Source organism: Onychostoma macrolepis, chromosome 01 (genome assembly GCF_012432095.1).
Source record: "Onychostoma macrolepis isolate SWU-2019 chromosome 01, ASM1243209v1, whole genome shotgun sequence".
NCBI classification, from domain to species: Eukaryota; Metazoa; Chordata; class Actinopteri; order Cypriniformes; family Cyprinidae; genus Onychostoma; species Onychostoma macrolepis.
The window spans coordinates 10,277,710-10,297,908 of NC_081155.1; the positions used below are offsets into that span (position 1 = coordinate 10,277,710).

The 20,199-nt window shown below is 34.8% G+C and overlaps 1 protein-coding gene across 1 annotated transcript; it reads left to right on the plus strand.

The window, feature by feature from the left end:
- The first annotated feature begins 12,129 nt into the window (after nucleotides 1-12,129).
- Nucleotides 12,130-19,816, plus strand: LOC131548990 (CMRF35-like molecule 5). Its single transcript, XM_058790676.1, has 6 exons — nucleotides 12,130-12,206; nucleotides 16,185-16,496; nucleotides 16,581-16,749; nucleotides 17,074-17,190; nucleotides 17,324-17,358; nucleotides 19,448-19,816. Exons 1-5 carry the CDS (start codon nucleotides 12,164-12,166, stop codon nucleotides 17,340-17,342), a joined length of 660 nt encoding a protein of 219 aa, XP_058646659.1. The 5' UTR covers nucleotides 12,130-12,163; the 3' UTR covers nucleotides 17,343-17,358; nucleotides 19,448-19,816.
- The last annotated feature ends 383 nt before the right edge of the window (nucleotides 19,817-20,199 follow it).

Here is a 20,199-nt window from a genome sequence, read left to right on the forward strand (position 1 = left end):
CAACTGACAACTATCGTGTTTGTGTGTGTGTGTCACACCCCAGCCTCGTCCCTGTATCCATGCCAGACATTTGCTCAGAATACAGAAGACATTTGCACTCTTGCCAGCCGGCTACAACACACCGCAGCGTTTCCACAGCGACCAGTATACACTGGGTGATGCAGGGCACACACCTCTCTGAGTTTATGCTCTTTGAAGTATGCAAGGGAACGTTTGCTAATGATGGGCTGTGATTTGTGAGCGATTTATAAGGATTGAAACACACACGTATTCATATAAGCATGCATGTTTAGCTCAGATTTCTGAGGTGGTGAGGCGTAATGGTTAAAGATAAACATAGTTGCTGGGGGGTTCAGGCTTGTTGCTAGGGTATTGCTCTGCGGTTGCTAGGGTGTTATGTAAACATCACCAGGTGAAAATCACAAGTCTGATCACTTATAAAAGTAATTTTATTACTTTAATTTGAAAGCAACTAAATGTCTACGAAACTTTAAGAAGCAAATGTTAATTGAGCACTTTCATAATAAAACCTAAATATTTAGTGCTAAAACATTGTTGCAACCATGTATGAATGAAAATGTCATATAAACTCATATTAAACAAAACTAATATACATGTACTACATGTATACAATGCAACATATATACATGGGAATGGAATTACCGCTTGCACGTTTGCTCTGCCCACTTTAAAATCAACCAGCCAGCAGTGGCTTCTGCTTGGTTTTAATTTTAAAAAACACAGCTGTTTCTGCCAGTCATTGACCGTATTTAAAAAAATTAATAAACAACGTTCTTTAACCATTATTTCCATTAATGGTAAACATTTGGCACCCTGTGGCACCCTGAACATTTCACAGTTTTTTTAAGTGTTTTTTTTTTTTTTTTTACAGTGCATGACTAACATAGACAGTCTGTCACGTTTCTCTGTATCTGTATTTTTAGGCCCTTTGATGATCACAGCCATCGGTCTGACTGTGATGGTTATTGGATTTGGAGCGGTTGTCTGTTTATGGAATAAGCAAAAGAAAAACTCACCAAGTTCCAATGGTAAGTGTAAATAGCTATTTTTTATTTATTTATTTTTTTAAATGCAATATAGCCTACAGTACATCTAATAAAGTGTTTTCCTATTTTCAATTGAAGTTGATGCTGAAATCCAAGGCACCACACATACAACAGAGGTAAGAAACACAGAACACTTCTTACATATTTTAAAAGTATTAATTTACAATAGTGTGTTTGGCTTATTTGATTCTTTCAAAAGTGTACAGTGATAAAATTTTTTATTTGGTAACACTTTATTTTAGGGTCTCTTAACTAGCTGTTTATTAGCATGCATATTACTAGAATATTAGCCATTTATTAGTAGTAATTAAGCACATATTAATGCCTTTTTCTACATGGCCTTATTCTAAATCCCTAACCCTACCCAATACCTAAACTTAACAACTACCTTACTAACTATTAATAAGCAGCAAATTAGGAGTTTATTGAGGGAAAAGTCGTAGTTAATAGTGAATAAGTGTTCCCTATTCTAAAGTCTTACCAACAGTTCATATCTGAAATGACACTGCATTCCATTCTAAAACTGATGTGGGACATCTCCAAATGCTAAAGGTCCACTACAGATGATACACAACATAAAAGGTCATATTTACTGCTGCTGCTCTGCAGAATTTCATAGGCAAAATACAACCCGATTTCTGGAAATGTTGGGAAGTTTTTTTTTTTATTTAAATAAAATTTAAGCTAAAATACTTTCAAATCACATGAGCCATCTGCAGATGCCAACTAAAGTTCTTTAAATGACACCATAGTTCAAAGTATTTGTTTTATCATGCTTTTAAAATTGATATTTTGAAGGTTTGTAAAACATTTTGAAAAAATGATTTAGATAAGACCATGTAGGGTCACAGAAACATCAAGAATCTGCATATGAACCTCAACAATGGTAACAATCTACAAAATATTCAGATCAGCTCTGATCATCACAAAACATTGATTATCACCATTGTTGAGATTATTGTGCTGATTCTTGGATGTTTCTGTGAATCAAAAAGCCTCCATTCAAGACACTTTCTATATAATGATAAAAAAACTGAATCTCTTATTGTCATAGCATCACGAGACTGCTATATTTAAAAACAAAAATCATTAACCCCTTAACTGTCACCCACAGTTTTGAACAGAGACATTATAGTGCACTATCCAAACTTAATTTTTTATAATTCATGAATGAAAATATTTTGTAACATGATTTTAATGTACCATTTACATGGTAATGCAATGTCTGATTTTAAAATGGGTTTCAAAGGATGAATTTTGAAATTTTAAGTTTTCTACTGATAAATAATTTCTTATGATTTCTAATTCGTGATAGAGAAAAAGGCAACTAAGAAGACTTTCTGTGACGAAGGTCAGAATTCATGTCATGATGTAGATTTTTTTCAGGTGCACTCTTGTCATAAACAGAGGTGTCAAATCCAGGGTCAGAAAGTAAAAGTCCTGCCATGTGTTTATTCCACCCATGAACTCATGAGCCCAACTAAAGCAAACACTGATCTCCATGATGGTGGCATCATTTTAACCAATAAAACATCAACATCTGATCCTCTGTAATTCTCAATAACAGCAGGTGTTCATCACTAATGCACAATCATCATTTAATTAGTCTCTCAATTATCTCTTAATTACCTCAACTCGTTGAGGTCTTGGGATTTGACTCGAAACTTGCTTGTGACTTGAAAGGAATGACTTGGTTCCTCCTCTGGTGAAATCAGCTGCTGAGTTCATGGGTGGAATAAACACATGGCAGGACTTTTACTTTCTGACCCTGGATTTGACACCTCTGGTCATAAATTATTCTATTACTTTTCCTACATAATTTTTTAACAGAAAAAGTGGTAAAATACCTATTTAGGAGTCTTAGACCTTTCCAACGATATATAGTTTGTCATGATTAGATTAGGATTTAATTGTAAAATAGTGAAGTAAAGGTAGGCGTCCCACAGGGTGGACGGTGACAGTTAAGAGGTTAAAAGCTAACATACACAGAGACAATACTCATGGTGTGATCAGGCTACTATATGATGACTAGCTCATCATCAATAAGTAACCAGGTTTACCTGATCAGATTCTTAGCTCGCAACTTTTGCTGTAACAAATGTGCTTTAGAAAAACAAAGTTACAGAAATGTTGGGACGTTTTTTTTTTAAAATTTGAATAAAATGAAAGCTAAAATACTTTCAAATCACATGAGCCATCTGCAGATGCCAACTAAAGTTCTATCATGCAAAACAGAAGCCATATGTGAACATGGTCCAGAAGCGCCGTCATGTCCTGTGGGCCAAGGCTCATTTAAAATGGACTGTTTCTAAGTGGAAAAGTGTTCTATGGTCAGAGGAGTCCAAATTTGACATTCTTGTTGGAAATCACGGATGCCGTGTCCTCCAGGCTAAAGAGGAGGGAGACCTTCCAGCGTGTCATCAGTGTTCAGTTCAAAAGCCAGCATCTCTGATGGTATGGGGGTGCATAAGTGCATACAGTATGGTCAGCTTGCCTGTTTTGGAAGGCACTATGAATGCTGAAAGGTATATAAAGGTTTTAGAGCAGCATATGCTCCCCTCCAGACATCGTCTATTTCAGAGAAGGCCTTGTGTATTTCAGCAGGACAATGCAAAACCACATACTGCAGCTATTACAACAGCATGGCTTCGTACACAGCAAAAAATCCAGATTGAAATTAACTCTCCTGGGAGTACATGTGAGACCACACTCAAGAGTGTGAAAGTGTTAAAATAAGATTGTTAAATGAACACTGAAGCAGAGTTAAAGTAATGAGATAATTAAGCGATTAATTGTAGTGATGATTGGCCATTATTGAAGACACCTGATGTTAACAAGCAGAATCACCAAAGGAGAAAATCTAAATTTTTATGTCACCATTATAGTGGTCAGCGTTTGCTTTAGTTGGGCTCTTGACCCTTATCTTTTCAATATTGTATTTTATTTGGTTGTTGTAACTGAATTACAACAGACAGACAAGCAACAAGAAAAAAAAAAAATAATAAAAAAAAAAAAAAAATTGCATATTTTTTTCTAAATCTCTGAGTTAGATTTACATTGCTGACTATAGCAGTCCTGTGATTCATTAGCATAGGATTTCTAGCATGTTCAATACAATCAGAGGGATTTTTTAAAAAGGTGTTTGTTCAAAAATCTTTGAAAAGAGTCTCTTATTTAGACACACAAACATCAAGAATCAACCTGTGAATCTCAACAACGGTGACAATCAAAAAAGCATGTAGCAGTGCATTCTGGGTGCCACCAGAATGCACTGCTACATCCATGGCTCCCATGATGCATTGCGGCATGAATGAATTACGAGCTGAATTGTCTTAGTGATGGCTCCCATGATGCATTGCGGCATGAATGAATTATGAGCTGAATTGTCTTAGTAATTTCCTTTATTCTTACTATTTTATTTTTGTTTTTTATGTGACTTTTAGTAGCTTGTTTTCTAATGTTTAGAGTTGATCCGTTTTTCTGAATATGCTGTTTGTCACCGTTGTTGAGGTTCATACGCTGATTCTTGATGTCTGTGTGTGCCTAGAAGAAAGATTTCTCTTTTTTTAATTTTCTGAACAATTTTCAAGAAATCCTTTTAATAATTGGATACTGTAGAGTCACAAGGCTGTTAAGATCAACAAGGTAAATCTGACTTTTTTAGGTTCAGGCTCTAAATGAGTTTGGTGATTCAGATTAAATGATTATGTAAAAACATAACCAACATCACATGAACAGTTTTTTTTTCATTTCTTGATATAACTCAACTACAACAACCAAACAAATTCTAACTTTGAAACTGTAAGGGTCAAGAGCCCAACTAAAGCAAACGCTGACCACTATAATGGTGACATGAAAATTTAGATTTTCTCCTTTGGTGATTCTGCTCGTTAACATCAGGTGTCTTCGATAATGGTCAATCATCACTTAATTAATCACTTAATTATCTCATTAACTTTAACTCTGCTTCAGTGTTAATTTAACACTGTTATTTTAACACTTTTAAACTCTTGAGTGTGGTCTCACATGTACTCCCAGGAGAGTTAATTTCACTCTGGATTTTTTGCTGTGTAGTAGAAGAGTCCGGGTACTGAATTGACCTGTCTGCAGTCCAGATCTTTCACCTATAGAGAACATTTGGTGCATCATTAAACGACAAATACGTCAAAGACAACCACTAACTCTTCAGCAGCTGAAAACCTATATCAGGCAAGAATGGGACCAAATTCCAACACCAAAACTCCAGACACTCATAACCTCGATGCCCAGACGTCTTCAAACTGTTTTGAAAAGAAGAGGAGATGCTAGACCATGGTAAACATGTCCCCGTCCCAACTATTTTGAGACCTGTAGCAGGCATCAAATTTGAATTGAGCTCATTTTGTGCATACAATTTTTAAATTGATCAGTTTAAACATTTGTTATGTTATCTATGTTCTATTGTGAATAAAATATTGGCTCATGTGATTTGAAATTCTTTTAGTTTTCATTTTATTCAAGTTTAAAAAATGTCCCAACATTTCCGGAATTCGGGTTGTACAATAATTTCAGTAGAAATATGTGAGATCAAGAGTTTTGCTAAGGGCCGGAAAGTGCCCCACACAGATTTCACTCATGTTCAAGGTGAAATCGCCTCACTGACCAAAAAAAAAAAAGTTGCTTAGTTTGAAAGTGATTTTTGTGTGAGCAGCGCTTCATACAGCATGTTATTGACAATGGACGTTTTCTGCCCTATGAAATTTCACCAAAATATCACTAATGTCACCACAACTTAAGAACACAAAATCCCAGCACTTTGTACTTTACTGTCAACAAAGTCTACATAACATATAGTTAACAAAAACTGAATTTATTAATTCATTGTCCCAATACAGTTGTAATTTTGTAATACAAACATAGTTAGTTCCAGTATTCATGTTATAATACTTTATTACTGAATCCACAGGCTGTTGGTGATTATGAGGAGACCACGGAGACTCAACAGCAGACTGAAACTCACACAAACATAACCATTTATTCTACTGTCAATAAAAGTACAGCATCCAATCAGATCCAAGATCCTCCACTATACTCCACTCTCTTCATGTAACTGAAGCCCAGCTGCACCAAATGAGCTCCAAAACCCAGTGTTGATATATCAGTTACATATGCAGCCAGTAGAATTCATGCTAAAGGTTGTGGACATTTATTGGGTTAGAAGACACCTGAACTACACACTTGAGACACCTTTTCTACTTGCTTCAGTCAGTGTTGTGGACTGTGTGTTTGGTGTAAGTTGTTAAGGTCCCTTGAACGTTGTTTTGTCCTTGTGTAAATCAGTACATTCTAGGTTGTCAAATTGTTGAATGTCTCAGTGTCTTAGTACAGCAGTAAGGCTTATACTTAGAACGGTGGTTCTCAAACCTGTCCTGGAGTACCCCTAGCCATGCACGTTTTGTATGTCTCCCTCATCTATCACACCTGATTCAACTAATCATCTCATAAGTGGAGACTGCAAGACCTGAAGTAAGTGTGTCAGATATAGGGAGACATACAAAATGTGCAGTGCTGGGGGTACTTCATGGAGAGGTTATAATGTACTCATTACATGAGTACTGATCTCAGATCTGTGTGAAATGGTTAGCAAGCATACACATTAAGTGCTAAAGAGGAAGTCATCACTAAACTAAAGATGGGTGAGATTAGTTTGACGCCACTATTGTACACGTTTAGCAACTCCAACTTCCTTTGTTAAAACAAGTCTTGAGTTTTTAAACAGTATTTGACCAATAACGAATACAGAATCAGCTGAACTTCAAAGTATTAAATGGACTGGAGACTTGAAAGAGTATTGATGAAAATAAAGACCTTCCATGTTCTGTGGATCTGAATCTTTCTGTCAGGTCAGTTTTTGTTAAAAGCTTTGTCTTGTTTTTACAGTGTGATCAAACCAGTACACTTACATGCACAGTTCTAGGTTTAAATACTATTTGCAAATCACCTTTATCTTTTGACATTTACATGACATTTTAAAAGATCACCAGTACTGGCCCGAGTGTGAGTATTGAAACTGAGCCGACACCACAATTGGGCCACAATCATGCCAACCAAAATGGTACACTGGTCCGACACTGGGTACTGAAACTGAGCTGGCACTGGGTCACAATCATGCTGACACCTAGCCGGTACTAGTCTTGTTCGCTAAATTAAAAAATATATATACGTACACTTACTCATACAGAACACAACTTCTAAAATATGTGTATTAAATGTACCCTAAAAGAGGTACAGATTGACAGAAAGAGAGACAAAAAGGGAAAAAGACAATGACACGTATGGTTATTCAGACAATCTCAGACTGATAACACAAATGGTAACTCTGGTAAATGTTAACATTTGGAACATACAGTACCTTTGGAAGAATTTGTTTGCATTCAGGCCCGCTCTTTTCTTCCCCCATCTCTGTCCAAAGTGAGCAGCAGCCATCTTTTGATGAACATTTCAATCTCTCCATCTGATGCATAAATACTTGCATTTATTTGCACTGATTGAAGAAAAAAAGAGAGATCAATTGCAATAATATAGACCAGTGGTGTCAAACTGTCCTTTGGGCGGTGCAACTGGTGCGGTCACACCGGGCCCCGCGCTGTGAAAAAATAGAATGTTGGATAAAAGGAAAAAATATTCATAGGAATTAAAATAAAAAATACACTAAAAAATAACATAACATGGGCAGGTAAAATATATTATGTTTAAGTTTAAGTGTCACTGCTACATACTATTTACCACATTGTAAACGGAGACCCACCCCCAGCACTCAAACTCCCCAGTCAACAATTTGATCTCACAGTGATGTCACCATGAGTTCACAGGATACTCGTGATGAGGTCACAATGTGAGGTAACAGTGAGCTAAAAGTGTAACCTCACAGCGTCCTCACTGTGTGCTCATACTAATGTGAGGTCAAAGTGCACTCACTGCACAGAGACTAGGTACCCAGCATGCATTGCAACATGAAGCTTTTGATTGTCACCATTGTTGAGATTCATACACCGATTCTTGATGTCTCTCTTTGTGTTTAAACGGCACTATAGTTAAAAATGTTTGTGTCTTATGCTTTTAAAATTTATATGTTGAAGGTTTGTAAGACATGTTGAAAAAATGATTTAGATAAGAGCATGTAGGGTCACAGACATCAAGAATCTGCATATGAACCTCAACAATGGTAACAATCTACAAAATATTCAGATCAGCTCTGATCATCACAAAACACTGATTGACACCATTGTTGAGATTATTGTGCTGATTCTTGATGTTTCTGTGAATCAAAAAGCCTCCATTCAAGACACTTTCTATATAATGACAGAAAAACTGAATCTCTGATTGTCATAACATCACGAGACTGCTGTATTAAAAACAAAAAAAAACATTAAAAGCTAACATACACAGAGACAATACTCATGATGTGATCAGGCTACTATATGATGACTAGCTCATCATCAATAAATAACCAGATTTATTGCTCTCAATTTTTGCTATAACAAATGGGCTTTAGAAAAACAAAGTTTCAGAAGCCAGATGTTATAAAGTGAAGAGTCAGAAGCCCAACTAAAGCAAACGCATATCTCCACAATGGTGACTTCAAACATTTTTATTTTCAATAAAACATTGACATCTTAAACCTCTATTTCTTTCATACAAAACTTCTTATTGAGAATTAACAAAGTCAGACTGGTTTGTAATATTGAAGATGCTGCGATAGAGAGATCTGTTAGTGTTTCATGTTCTGTTGCTGCCAGTCATGTGACTTTAATGAATTAATTATTAGTTAATTTACAGTGAAGCTGTTTGATTTTAATAATTTAGGAAATGCCTGTAAATTAACAGTGTTGTCAGCTTGTTTAAATAAGGAGATTTTACTTCAATTTTATGGTTTTTGTTTGGCACCCTGTGCTTCTAGTCATTTGACCATTTTATCATCTAACGGTTTTGTTAATGTATTAATTACAGATTATTTTTGTAATTTTACATACATTTGTTTGTGATTTAAGAAAACAGAAAATGTACTGTATAAAACTACAGTAGTTCTTCTGTATTAAAAATGTGAATTATTGTAATTTGTCATTAATGTCATAATCCTTAAAATAACAGCCAAGTAGTTAATTCAGAGATAATTTTACAGATTTTTGACTGCAATTCAAAATAAAAGAAAACCTGAAAAAAAATCACAGTTATTTTACATAAAATTAAGATTTTTTTTTACAGTGTATGTTTAGCAATAACTGTGTACATCTCCTTTGATACTGTCCTCTAGTGGACTATTTGTGTAGCACATTATTTATGGACATAAATGTTGTTACTTAGTGAATTGACTTGTGATTATATCTAAAATACAGAAAATTAGTCCGTTTTTTTTTTTTTTTTTTTGTCTTTTGTTCACATTATGAATATTCACATTATGATAAATCATGACTGACTCGACGGACTGCTGGTTATTACAAGGAGTTTACAGAGACCCAGCTGCAGATTAATACACACACGAACCCCAGCACTTGTATAACAGTCATTTATACATGCAGCCATTAGCATGCATGCTCAAGGTTGTGGATCAAGTACTGTTATATGGTCAGAAGACACAGTAATCTATAACACTGTGCATTTTACAAAAAAATACGCTTACACACAGTAAAATCCCCAGTGTTAAATCAACACTGCTCAGAGTGTATTTGGTCCCACTCCAAATAGTGTTAAAGTAACACTGAAGCAGAGTTAAAGCTAATGAGATAATTAAGTGATTAATTAAATGATGATTGAGCATTAGTGATGAACAGCTGTTGTTAACAAGCAGAATCACTGAAGAAAATAGAAACACAAGAACAACAACTGACTTCAGCCACAGCCTTTGATAAAATCAACTGAAATAAAAGACATTCAATCTCTGAAGATCTCAGCAGAGGATGATTAAACAACTCCACAAACAGCATCACCAGCTTCACTCATTAATAACGAGACTCACTTTATTTCTGTCAGACATCTACAGAAGTTCTTATTGAGAATTAACTAAGGTTTAGATGTTGATGTTTTATTGGTCAAAAAATGATGCCACCATCATGGAGGTTGGTGTTTGCTGTAGTTGGGCTCTTGACCCTTGTAGAACTTTTAAATAATTTTGCTTCTAGTTAATCGCAATAGTGTTTCACTGCAAACACTTGAACATTGCTGAAACAGAAGCTTGATGTAGCAGATTACACTTTCTGCTTATCAAAGACATGACTAACCAACACAAAGTGGTTTCTCTTGCTTGCTCTTTTATTGACTAAAATTCATCAACTAAAAAGCAGCCAAGAAAATATGTAAGCTTATATATAAATAATATCATGTGTTGCTGGATATATAATTATCATATTTCTACAATAATTTTGAGCTCAGTATTAAACATATAGGACCGTAACATTTCAAAAAGTTGAGAAGTTTCAGGTCAAGCTTTTAGACATGAAGACTTATCATATGATCCTCAACAGTGGTGACAATAAATATTTATACTGCAGTGCATGGTGGGAGTTTTTACTATGGTGTTACCCAGCATGCATTGCAGCTTGAAGAATTTTGTTGATTGTCACCATTGTTGAGCTTCATATGCTGGTTCTTGATGTCTGTGTTTGTCTATACGATACAGTTGTTCAAAAATGTTATGCAGATGGTTTTAAAAGCGTTCACGATAACTGTTGGCTGCAATGTTTTCTCATACTGTAACATCAGCAAGTTAGTTGCAAAAATCCAAAAAACAAAGCATAAAGTCTGGCCAGTTAACAATGATTGTCTCATCACACAGAAGCATCTACTATGTGCTCAATGTAAAGCACTAATCTTTCTCCTTTACAACAACATATGCATTGTTGCAAAGAAAAAACTAACACAGCAAGTCAAGTGGCAAGAGCCTAACCAAAGTAAACACTCATCTCCATGATGGTGGCATTGTTTTTGACCAATGAAGCATCAATGTTTAAACCTCTGATGATTTTCAATAAGAGCTTCTGTAGTCATCTGACAGAAATAAAGTCAATAATAAGTGGAGCTGGTGATGCTGTTTGTGGAGTTGTTTAATCCTCTGCTGAGACCTTCAGAGATTTAATGTCTTTTATTTCAGTTGATTTTATCAAAGGCTGTGGCTGAAGTGAGTTGTAGTTCTTGTGTTTCTATTTTCTTTCAGTGATTCTGCTTGTTAACAGCAGGTGTTCATCACTAATGCTCAATCAGCACTTAATTAATCACATAATTATCTCATTAGCTTTAACTCTGCTTCAGTGTTACTTTAACACTATTTGGAGTGGGACCAAATACACTCTGAGCAGTGTTGATTTAACACTGGGGATTTTACTGTGCATGCTTCAAAAAATGTTGTCGACTACAAACTGCATGTTTGGTGTAAGTAAAAATCTCAGTAACACTTTACAATAGGGAACACTCATTCACTATTAACTACGACTTTTCCCTCAATAAATTTCTAATTTGCTGCTTATTAATAGTTAGTAAGGTAGTTGTTAAGTTTAGGTATTGGGTAGGATTAGGGATGTAGAATAAGGCATTAATATGTGCTTAATTAGTACTAATAATTGGCTAATATTCTAGTAATATGCATGCTAACAAGCAACTAGTTAAGAAACCCTAAAATAAAGTGTTACCAAGATCTCATAACTGAATGTGTTTTTTTTCTGGGGGGGGGGTTATTGTGTAAATAAATATATTTGTGGACTGTCAGACTGTTTAATGCCTCATTATTTGAGCAGCAAGGTTTTTATTTAGTATGTACACTGTTACACTATGCAGGCATTTCACACATTATTGCTTAATGTCCAAAGACTCACTCCAGTCATGAACGTTAGCACCAACACTTATCTCAGAGCAGTGTGAAATGGCTAGCGTGCACACATATTAAGTGTTAAAACAGCAGGAAGTCATCAACAGTATAGTAAAGATGGGGTGATTAGTTTAATGCCATCATCACATGCATTTAGCAACTCTGACTTCCTTTGCATTCAAACAACGCTTACATTTTTAGTATTTGAGTGATAGCATCTGAATTTCAAAGTATTAAACTGGCAAGAGTGTTATTGAAGATGAAGAGCTTCCACATGCTGTGGATCTGGATCTTTCTGTCAGGTCAGTTTCATACTTTGACTTTCATTATACAGTGTGATCAAACCAGTACATGCACAGTTCTAGGTTTGAATACTTTGTGTGAAGTACCTTTGTCTTTCGGAGCAAGTGCACAATGTTAAAGGCCTTCTCTAGTTGTGTCTAGTCTCTCTAGTTGCACATATTTAGTAGATGTATACACACTGGACGAATCACAATACTGGTCTGTTCATCCAAAAAAAAAAAAAACTAGTTTAGTTTGAATTAAATCATTTTTGAAGTGCATGTAAAAGTTGTTGTGGTACATCAGTATGAATGCCCCAGCTTAAAATTCTGATCTGGCACAAGCATTTGAGAACCAGTTCTGAACTAACACCAACAAAACTGATCCCTGTGTTCAGGGCTAACAGCTAGATGTGCAACAAGCGAGACAAACAGAGGAAGTGCACTGCAAAAAATTGCTGTAAAATTTACAGTAACTTACTGGCAATTTTGGTTGCCAGTAAGACTGTAAATTTACAAGAGTACTGTAAATAAATCATTACAATTGTACTGTAAAAATACAGCAAACTATTGCATGCTGTAAAATTGTTGTGATGGTGTAAACATTTGGTAAACTTATTTCATTTGATTCTACTAAAAAGGACCATTTCTTAATATAAAACTGCAAACACTTAATTTGTAACAGTAAAGTTACTAACAACATGACTTTAACTCAAATCGTTGCAGTTATATCAGCTATAGCACACATGCATGTGGTAAAGCACTTAACAAAGAGATCACCACTGTATCAGCAACTCTAGAGTTACTGTCTTTAAATAAAGCAACAAAACATCAGTGTTTGTGGCTCATCATTGACTGAAGCACAGGCTCTACTCTCCACCACAATGGTGACCCACAAAACTAAATTAAACTAACAGATCTCTCCTGTGCAAAATAATACAGTTCAGTTAAATATTTACTCTCCTTATAGATAACACCTGCTGTTAACAAGCAGAATCACTGAATGAAAGAAAAACAAGAACTACAACTGACTTCAGCCACAGCCTTAGATGAACTCTGAAATACAAGACATCATTAAATCTCTCAAGATCTGATTAAACAACTCCACAAACAGCATTACCAGCTTCTATAAAAATAATTTGAGAATTAACAGAAGTTTAGTTGTTTTATTGAAAACGTTTAGTTTGACCTCACCATTGTGGCGGTCAGGGTTTGCTTTAGTTGGGCTATTGACCATCAAATTTTCATTTTAGTTTTTTTTTCTGGCTGTTGTAACTGTGTTTGTAAAGCACATTTGTTATAGTATGAAAAACCAGGAAAATGTTTGATTATGTGCTTGTGATTGACTATTGATAATGATATAGTCATTATCTAGTGGCCTGATTCACTGATCTCATTCAGAGGTTGATCTTTAAAGACATGGTGTGGATTTTTTTTATTTGTTAGTTTGGTGTTGTTTACAATCGCTATATGATCCTGAATGACATGACAAACTGCTACTGAAAAATGTTAAAATGTCTTATGCACAAAACGTATAATACTACGGCAACAATTAGACACACACAGACATCAAGAATCAGCGTATGAATCTCAACAATGGTGACAATTAACAAAATAAATAAACAGATCAACTCTGAACATCACAAAACATGCTACTAAAACTCAACACAAAAAAAATAAAAATTAATAGCACATAGTAAGATTTAAAGACAATAAGTGGACAATTCAGCAGCATAATTTATTCATGCCGCAATGCATGCTGGGATTCATGGGTGAGTTTTGTACTGTGCTGGTACCCAGCATGAATTGCAGCATTAAGCTTTTGATTGTCACCATTGTTGAAATTCATACACTGATTCTTGATGTCTGTGTGTGTCTAATTGCTGCCGTAGTACTAAAAGTTTTTAAAAATAAAGACATTTTTAAAATTTTTCAGTAGCAGTTTGTCATCTCATTCAGGGTCATATAGCAGCTGTAAACAACACCAAACTAACAAATAAAAAAATCAACACCATGTCTTTATAGATCAACCTCTGAATGAGATCAGTGAATCACGCCACTAGATAACGATTACATCATTATCAATAGTCAATCACAAGCACATAATCAAACATTTTCCTGGCTTTTCATACTATAACAAACGTGCTTTACAAACACAGTTACAGCAGCCAGAAAAAAAACTAAGATGAAAATTTGATGGTCAAGAGCCCAACTAAAGCAAACCCTGACCGCCACAATGGTGAGGTCAAACTAAACGTTTTCAATAAAACAACTAAACTTCTGTTAATTCTCAAATTATTTTTATAGAAGCTGGTAATGCTGTTTGTGGAGTTGTTTAATCAGATCTTGAGAGATTTAATGATGTCTTGTATTTCAGAGTTCATCTAAGGCTGTGGCTGAAGTCAGTTGTAGTTCTTGTTTCTCCTGCATTCAGTGATTCTGCTTGTTAACAGCAGGTGTTATCTATAAGGAGAGTAAATATTTAACTGAACTGTATTATTTTGCACAAGAGAGATCTGTTAGTTTAATTTAGTTTTGTGGATCACCATTGCGGTGGAGAGTAGAGCCTGTGCTTCAGTCAATGATGAGCCACAAACACTGATGTTCTGCTGCTTTATTTAAAGACAGAAACTGTAAAGTTGCTGATGCAGTGATAATCTGTTTGTTAAGTGCTTAACCACATGCATGTGTGCTATAGCTGATGATAAACTGCAACGATTCGAGTTAAGGTCATGTTTTTAGTAACTTTACTATTGCAAATTGAGTGTTTGCAGTTTTATATTAAGAAATGTTCCTTCTTAGTAAAATCAAATGAAATAAGTTTACCAAATGTTTACACACCATCATAACAATTTTACAGCATGCAAGAGTTTGCTGTATTTTTACAGTACAATTGTAATTATCAATTTACAGTACTCTTGTAAATTTACAGTCTTACTGGCAACCAAAATTGCACTGCAAAAAATTGCTGTAAAATTTACAGTAACTTACTGGCAATTTTGGTTACTTCAGCAAGTTTTTAGATTAGTAATATGCATTGCTAAGAACTTCATTTGGACAACTTTAAAGGTGATTTTCAAAATATTTTGATTTTTTTGCACCCACAGATTCCAGATTTTCAAATAGTTTTATCTCGTCCAAATATTGTCATATTTAAAAAAAAAAAAAAGACCTTTATGACTGGTGGTTCAGGGTCACATATATAACTATGTGAAGCATGACTAGTGAGATTTCACTGTGGGGTGGGGCTACTCAACAAGATGCTGCAGAGGAGAAAAAAATAAATGAGCAACATAACCACACCGCTTTTTGCAGTGACAAAAACACAGAAGCAGACATGAACAAAGCCTGATGATCACATTCTCCAACATGATTTTGGACGTTCAAAAGAGCATCCTTTTAGGATTGATTTTAAAGTACTTTTACTCGTTTATAAATCTCTAAATGGCCTGGGACCTAAATACATTGGAGATATGCTCACTGAATATAAACCTAACAGACCACTCAGATCATTAGGATCGAGTCAGTTAGAAATACCAAGGGTTCACACAAAACAAGGGGAGTCTGCTTTTAGCTATTATGCCGCCCGCAGTTGGAACCAGCTTCCAGAAGAGATCAGATGTGCTAAAACATTAGCCACATTTAAATCCAGGCTCAAAACTCATCTGTTTAGCTGTGCATTTGTTGAATGAGCACTGTGCTACGTCCGAACTGATTGCATTATCACTTTCTATTCTTAAATGTTTTAAATTCGTTTAAAATCAATTTTTAAATCACTTTGTTTTCATTGTTGTGATTATTATTGTTTTAATGACTATTTCACTTCCCTTGATGTAAAGCACTTTGAATTACCACTGTGTATGAAATGTGCTATATAAATAAACTTGCCTTGCCTTGCCTATGGAAGATTCTAGAAAGAGATTATTTTAGACAATTTCACACACCCAAATAAAAAACAACCAAAAAAAACTAATAACTCATCTTTATTTCATCAATCAGGGTTTAGGAATTTAGCCACAGATGGAACTGATATACATGGATACACTGGAAAAGGTGCCACAATTACATGTTCCCATGGCTGGGCTTCAACCAATATAAAGTATTTCTGCAGAGATCCATGTGGATACAGAGATATATTAGTGAAATCTGACCAGTCACCTACAGGAAGATACACGCTGAAGGAACACAGAGATGGAACCTTCACTGTGAACATCGCTGATCTACAGGAGTCAGAATCTGGGATTTACTGGTGTGCAGTGGACAGATCTATTAAAGACTCATATAAGGAAGTCAAACTGACAGTATCTAAACGTAAGAATAACATACATTCTTTGCAGCATCTCTCTACTTTTCCCAGTGTTAATGCTTTATTATTATTATTTTCCCCACACACAGATCCAAGCAAAAGCATCACTACATCCACACAACCTTACAAAGACATACAAACGTCCACGGATTCACTCACAACTACACCAGCAGCACATTCAGAATCACCATCCGTCACCGCAAGCAAAACCTCCAGAGATTCCAGCCCTGATGACACCACACTCTCTCTCAGCAACAGGTAACAAAGTAATTAGCTTCTTATTATATTGTCTTATTTTATTTATTTTCTCATCACCATAAAGGAACTCCCTAAAACACCTTACTCACAAGTGTATTTTAAACATACTTGTCCAATTTTAAGTAAATATATAGCTCTAGATGTTTAGTACTATTTAAAAGTCCTGCATTTTTTTTTTTTTTTTTTTTCTTCTTGAGTCAATGTATTTTTAACTGAAGGGAAACAATGCAGATGATAGCAGTATCTGACTGACTGTACAGTCAGGACCAAACAAACTAACTACTCTTTTAATGATACAATAATCTCATTCCCTCTCTTCCTCAGCATCTGTGAAGACTACAGTGTATATATCATATGCTGTCGCTGGTCTGGGCATGATCATATTTGCAGTTGGATTGGTCACCGTTCATCAGTACAGGAAAAAACTCAAGATATCAGAAGGTATGTGCACATACATAAACAAACCCTGTCTAATATCAACATTTTAAAACCAATTTAATTTAAATACAATTCAATAGAGCCATTATGTTTCCCCTGGTTCTGTGCATTAATATTTCCATATGCTTGTTGACAGGCTTCACGCTGCCCAATGAAAGCAAAGCTGAAGAGGTGAGTGATGCCAAAGACTGTGCACATCACTCACTGAACTAATATAAGGATCAAAAACACCCAGCCTCATACACTGTAAAACCCAACAAGTTAGGGTAACTCAAACGTTTGAGGAAACTGATTGCCTTAAAACATTTAAGTTTTTTAAAACTAATAGTGATGAGTACTCTGAACTTATTTCAGTTGAGTTCACTAAAATAAGATATACATTGCAGTTAAGTAATTAAGTGATTAATTAAGTGCTGATTGAGCATTAGTGATGAACACCTGCTGTTAACAAACAGAATCACTGACAGAAAGAGGAACTCAAGAACAACAACTGACTTTAGACACATGCTTAGATGAAATCAACTGAAATAAAATGCATTAAATCTCAAGATCTGATTAAACAACCCCACAAACAGCATCACCAGCTCCACTTATTAATAACCAGACTGACTTTATTTCTGTCAGACATCTACAGAAGATCTTATTGAGAATTAACTAAGGTTTAGATGATGATTTGTTTCATTTGAAGTAACCATGTTAGAGATCAGTGTCTGCTTTAGTTGGGCTCTTGACCCTTGACTTCTGTGTTAGTATTTTTTTTTTGTTTTCTCTTTTTCTCTGGTTGTTGTAACCATGTGTTCTTCAAACATATTTGTTACAACTCAAAAGCCCAGAGGAAGTGATCAGTAGTTGGTTGTTATATATTTATAATGACAATCATCTATTACTGAGCTGATCTCATTGAGAATAAACACAACTCATTGTGTGTCTAACCTCTGGTTAAATTAATGTATTGATTATAGTAAAAGTGATTCTAAGAACCACTGGTTCTGGGATAGTCAATTAAAAAAATATAATAATAATTTTGCAATGCATGCTGGGTACTAGCATAGTACAAAACTCATCCATGGCTCCCAGCATGCATTGCTGCATGATTTTTATTTTTTATATTTTTTTTAATGGTCACCATTGTTGAGGTTCACAAGCTGATTGTTGATGTCTGTGTGAGTCTAATTTCTACCATGGATTAAAACTTTTTGTGGACAAAAAAACTTTTTAGAAAGTCCTTTCTATTAACTGACTATCACAGAAACAGTGGCTCTCAGAATCACTTTAACTGTAATCAATATGTTCATTCAATCAGAAATTAGACACAATGAGTCTATGTTCAATCTCTATGAGATCAGCTCACTAATAGATGATTGTCATTATAAATATATAACAACCAACTACTGATCATTACCTCTATAGTTTGAGCTATAACAAACATGTTCGAAGAACACATGGTTACAACAGCCAGAGAAAAAGAGGAAACAAAACTACTAACACAGAAGTCAAGGGTCAAGAGCCCAACTAAAGCAGACACTGATCTCTAACATGGTTACTTCAACTGAAACAAATCAACATCTAAACCTTAGTTAATTCTCAATAAGATCTTCTGTAGATGTCTGACAGAAATAAAGTCAGTCTGGTTATTAATAAGTGGAGCTGGTGATGCTGTTTGTGGGGTTGTTTAATCAGATCTTGAGATTTAATGTATTTTATTTCAGTTGATTTCATCTAAGCATGTGTCTAAAGTCAGTTGTTGTTCTTGTGTTTCTCTTTCTGTCAGTGATTCTGTTTGTTAACAGCAGGTGTTCATCACTAATGCTCAATCAGCACTTAATTAATCACTTAATTACTTAACTGCAATGTATATCTTATTTAGTGAACTCAACTGAAATAAGTTCAGAGTACTCATAACTATTAGTTTTAAAAACTTAAATATTTTAAGACAATAAGTTTCATCAAATGGTTTAAGTTATCCTAACTTGGGTTTTTAAGGCAATTGGTTTACTCAAACGGTTTGAGTTACCGTGACTTGGGCATATATCTTATTTAGTGAACTCAACTGAAATAAGTTCAGAGTACTCATAACTATTAGTTTTAAAAAACTTAAATATTTTAAGACAATAAGTTTCCTCAAACGGTTTGAGTTAACCTAACTTGTCAGGTTTTTAAGGCAATCGGTTTACTCAAACGGTTTGAGTTACCCTAACTGTTGGGTTTTACAGTGTATTATTTTGCAATGACCAAGTGCACTTGTGTTTTCTTGATGCAGAACGACCGTGTATATGAGAATGAAGCTCCTAAAACAAACAGTACACAGATGAAACCTATCAACAGGACTACAACCAGACAAGAGCAAAAGAAACAAGTATATTCAGTCTACGAGAATTTACATGCACTCTATGGAAATCTCTGATCCTAGTGTCAAGAAAGAAATTCTGAGAACCAGTATAAATCTGATGGTTATAAGATCAAAAACACATGTCCAGTAAAGGCATTCTAGAAGCTCAAATATTAAAATGTTTATGAAGAAAAAAAATCAATTTATGAATACACGTGTATTGGTGACAAGTATTTTGCACTGTATGACCACAAGGGGCGCTGTGTCTGATTTTGTTTGTTTTGCTAGATATTTGTTGTTCCACTTGCTGACAATTCCTGCTCCTGTACTGAGTTTATTTTGTATAATCATATTTTGCATGGCTGTTTGGTTGTGTCTTGGACAACATACAACTCATAGATATCAGTTCAATATGTAAACCTTACCATTATGCCAATAAAACTTCATAACCATAGTCTCTATGTGTGTTTTTCTAAATAATTATTTTATAATACATGCATTAACCAGTTAGTATTGTGTTGTGTATTTCTCAATGCCATCTTAAAAGCTCCTATGTGTAATTTTATATTGAAATCATTTTACCTCTACCAGAATAATAATAATTGCAGTATACAATAATTAAGCTTTTATACAGATGGCATATCTCAAAATATACCTCTTTTCACCAAACAACAAGTGTTTCC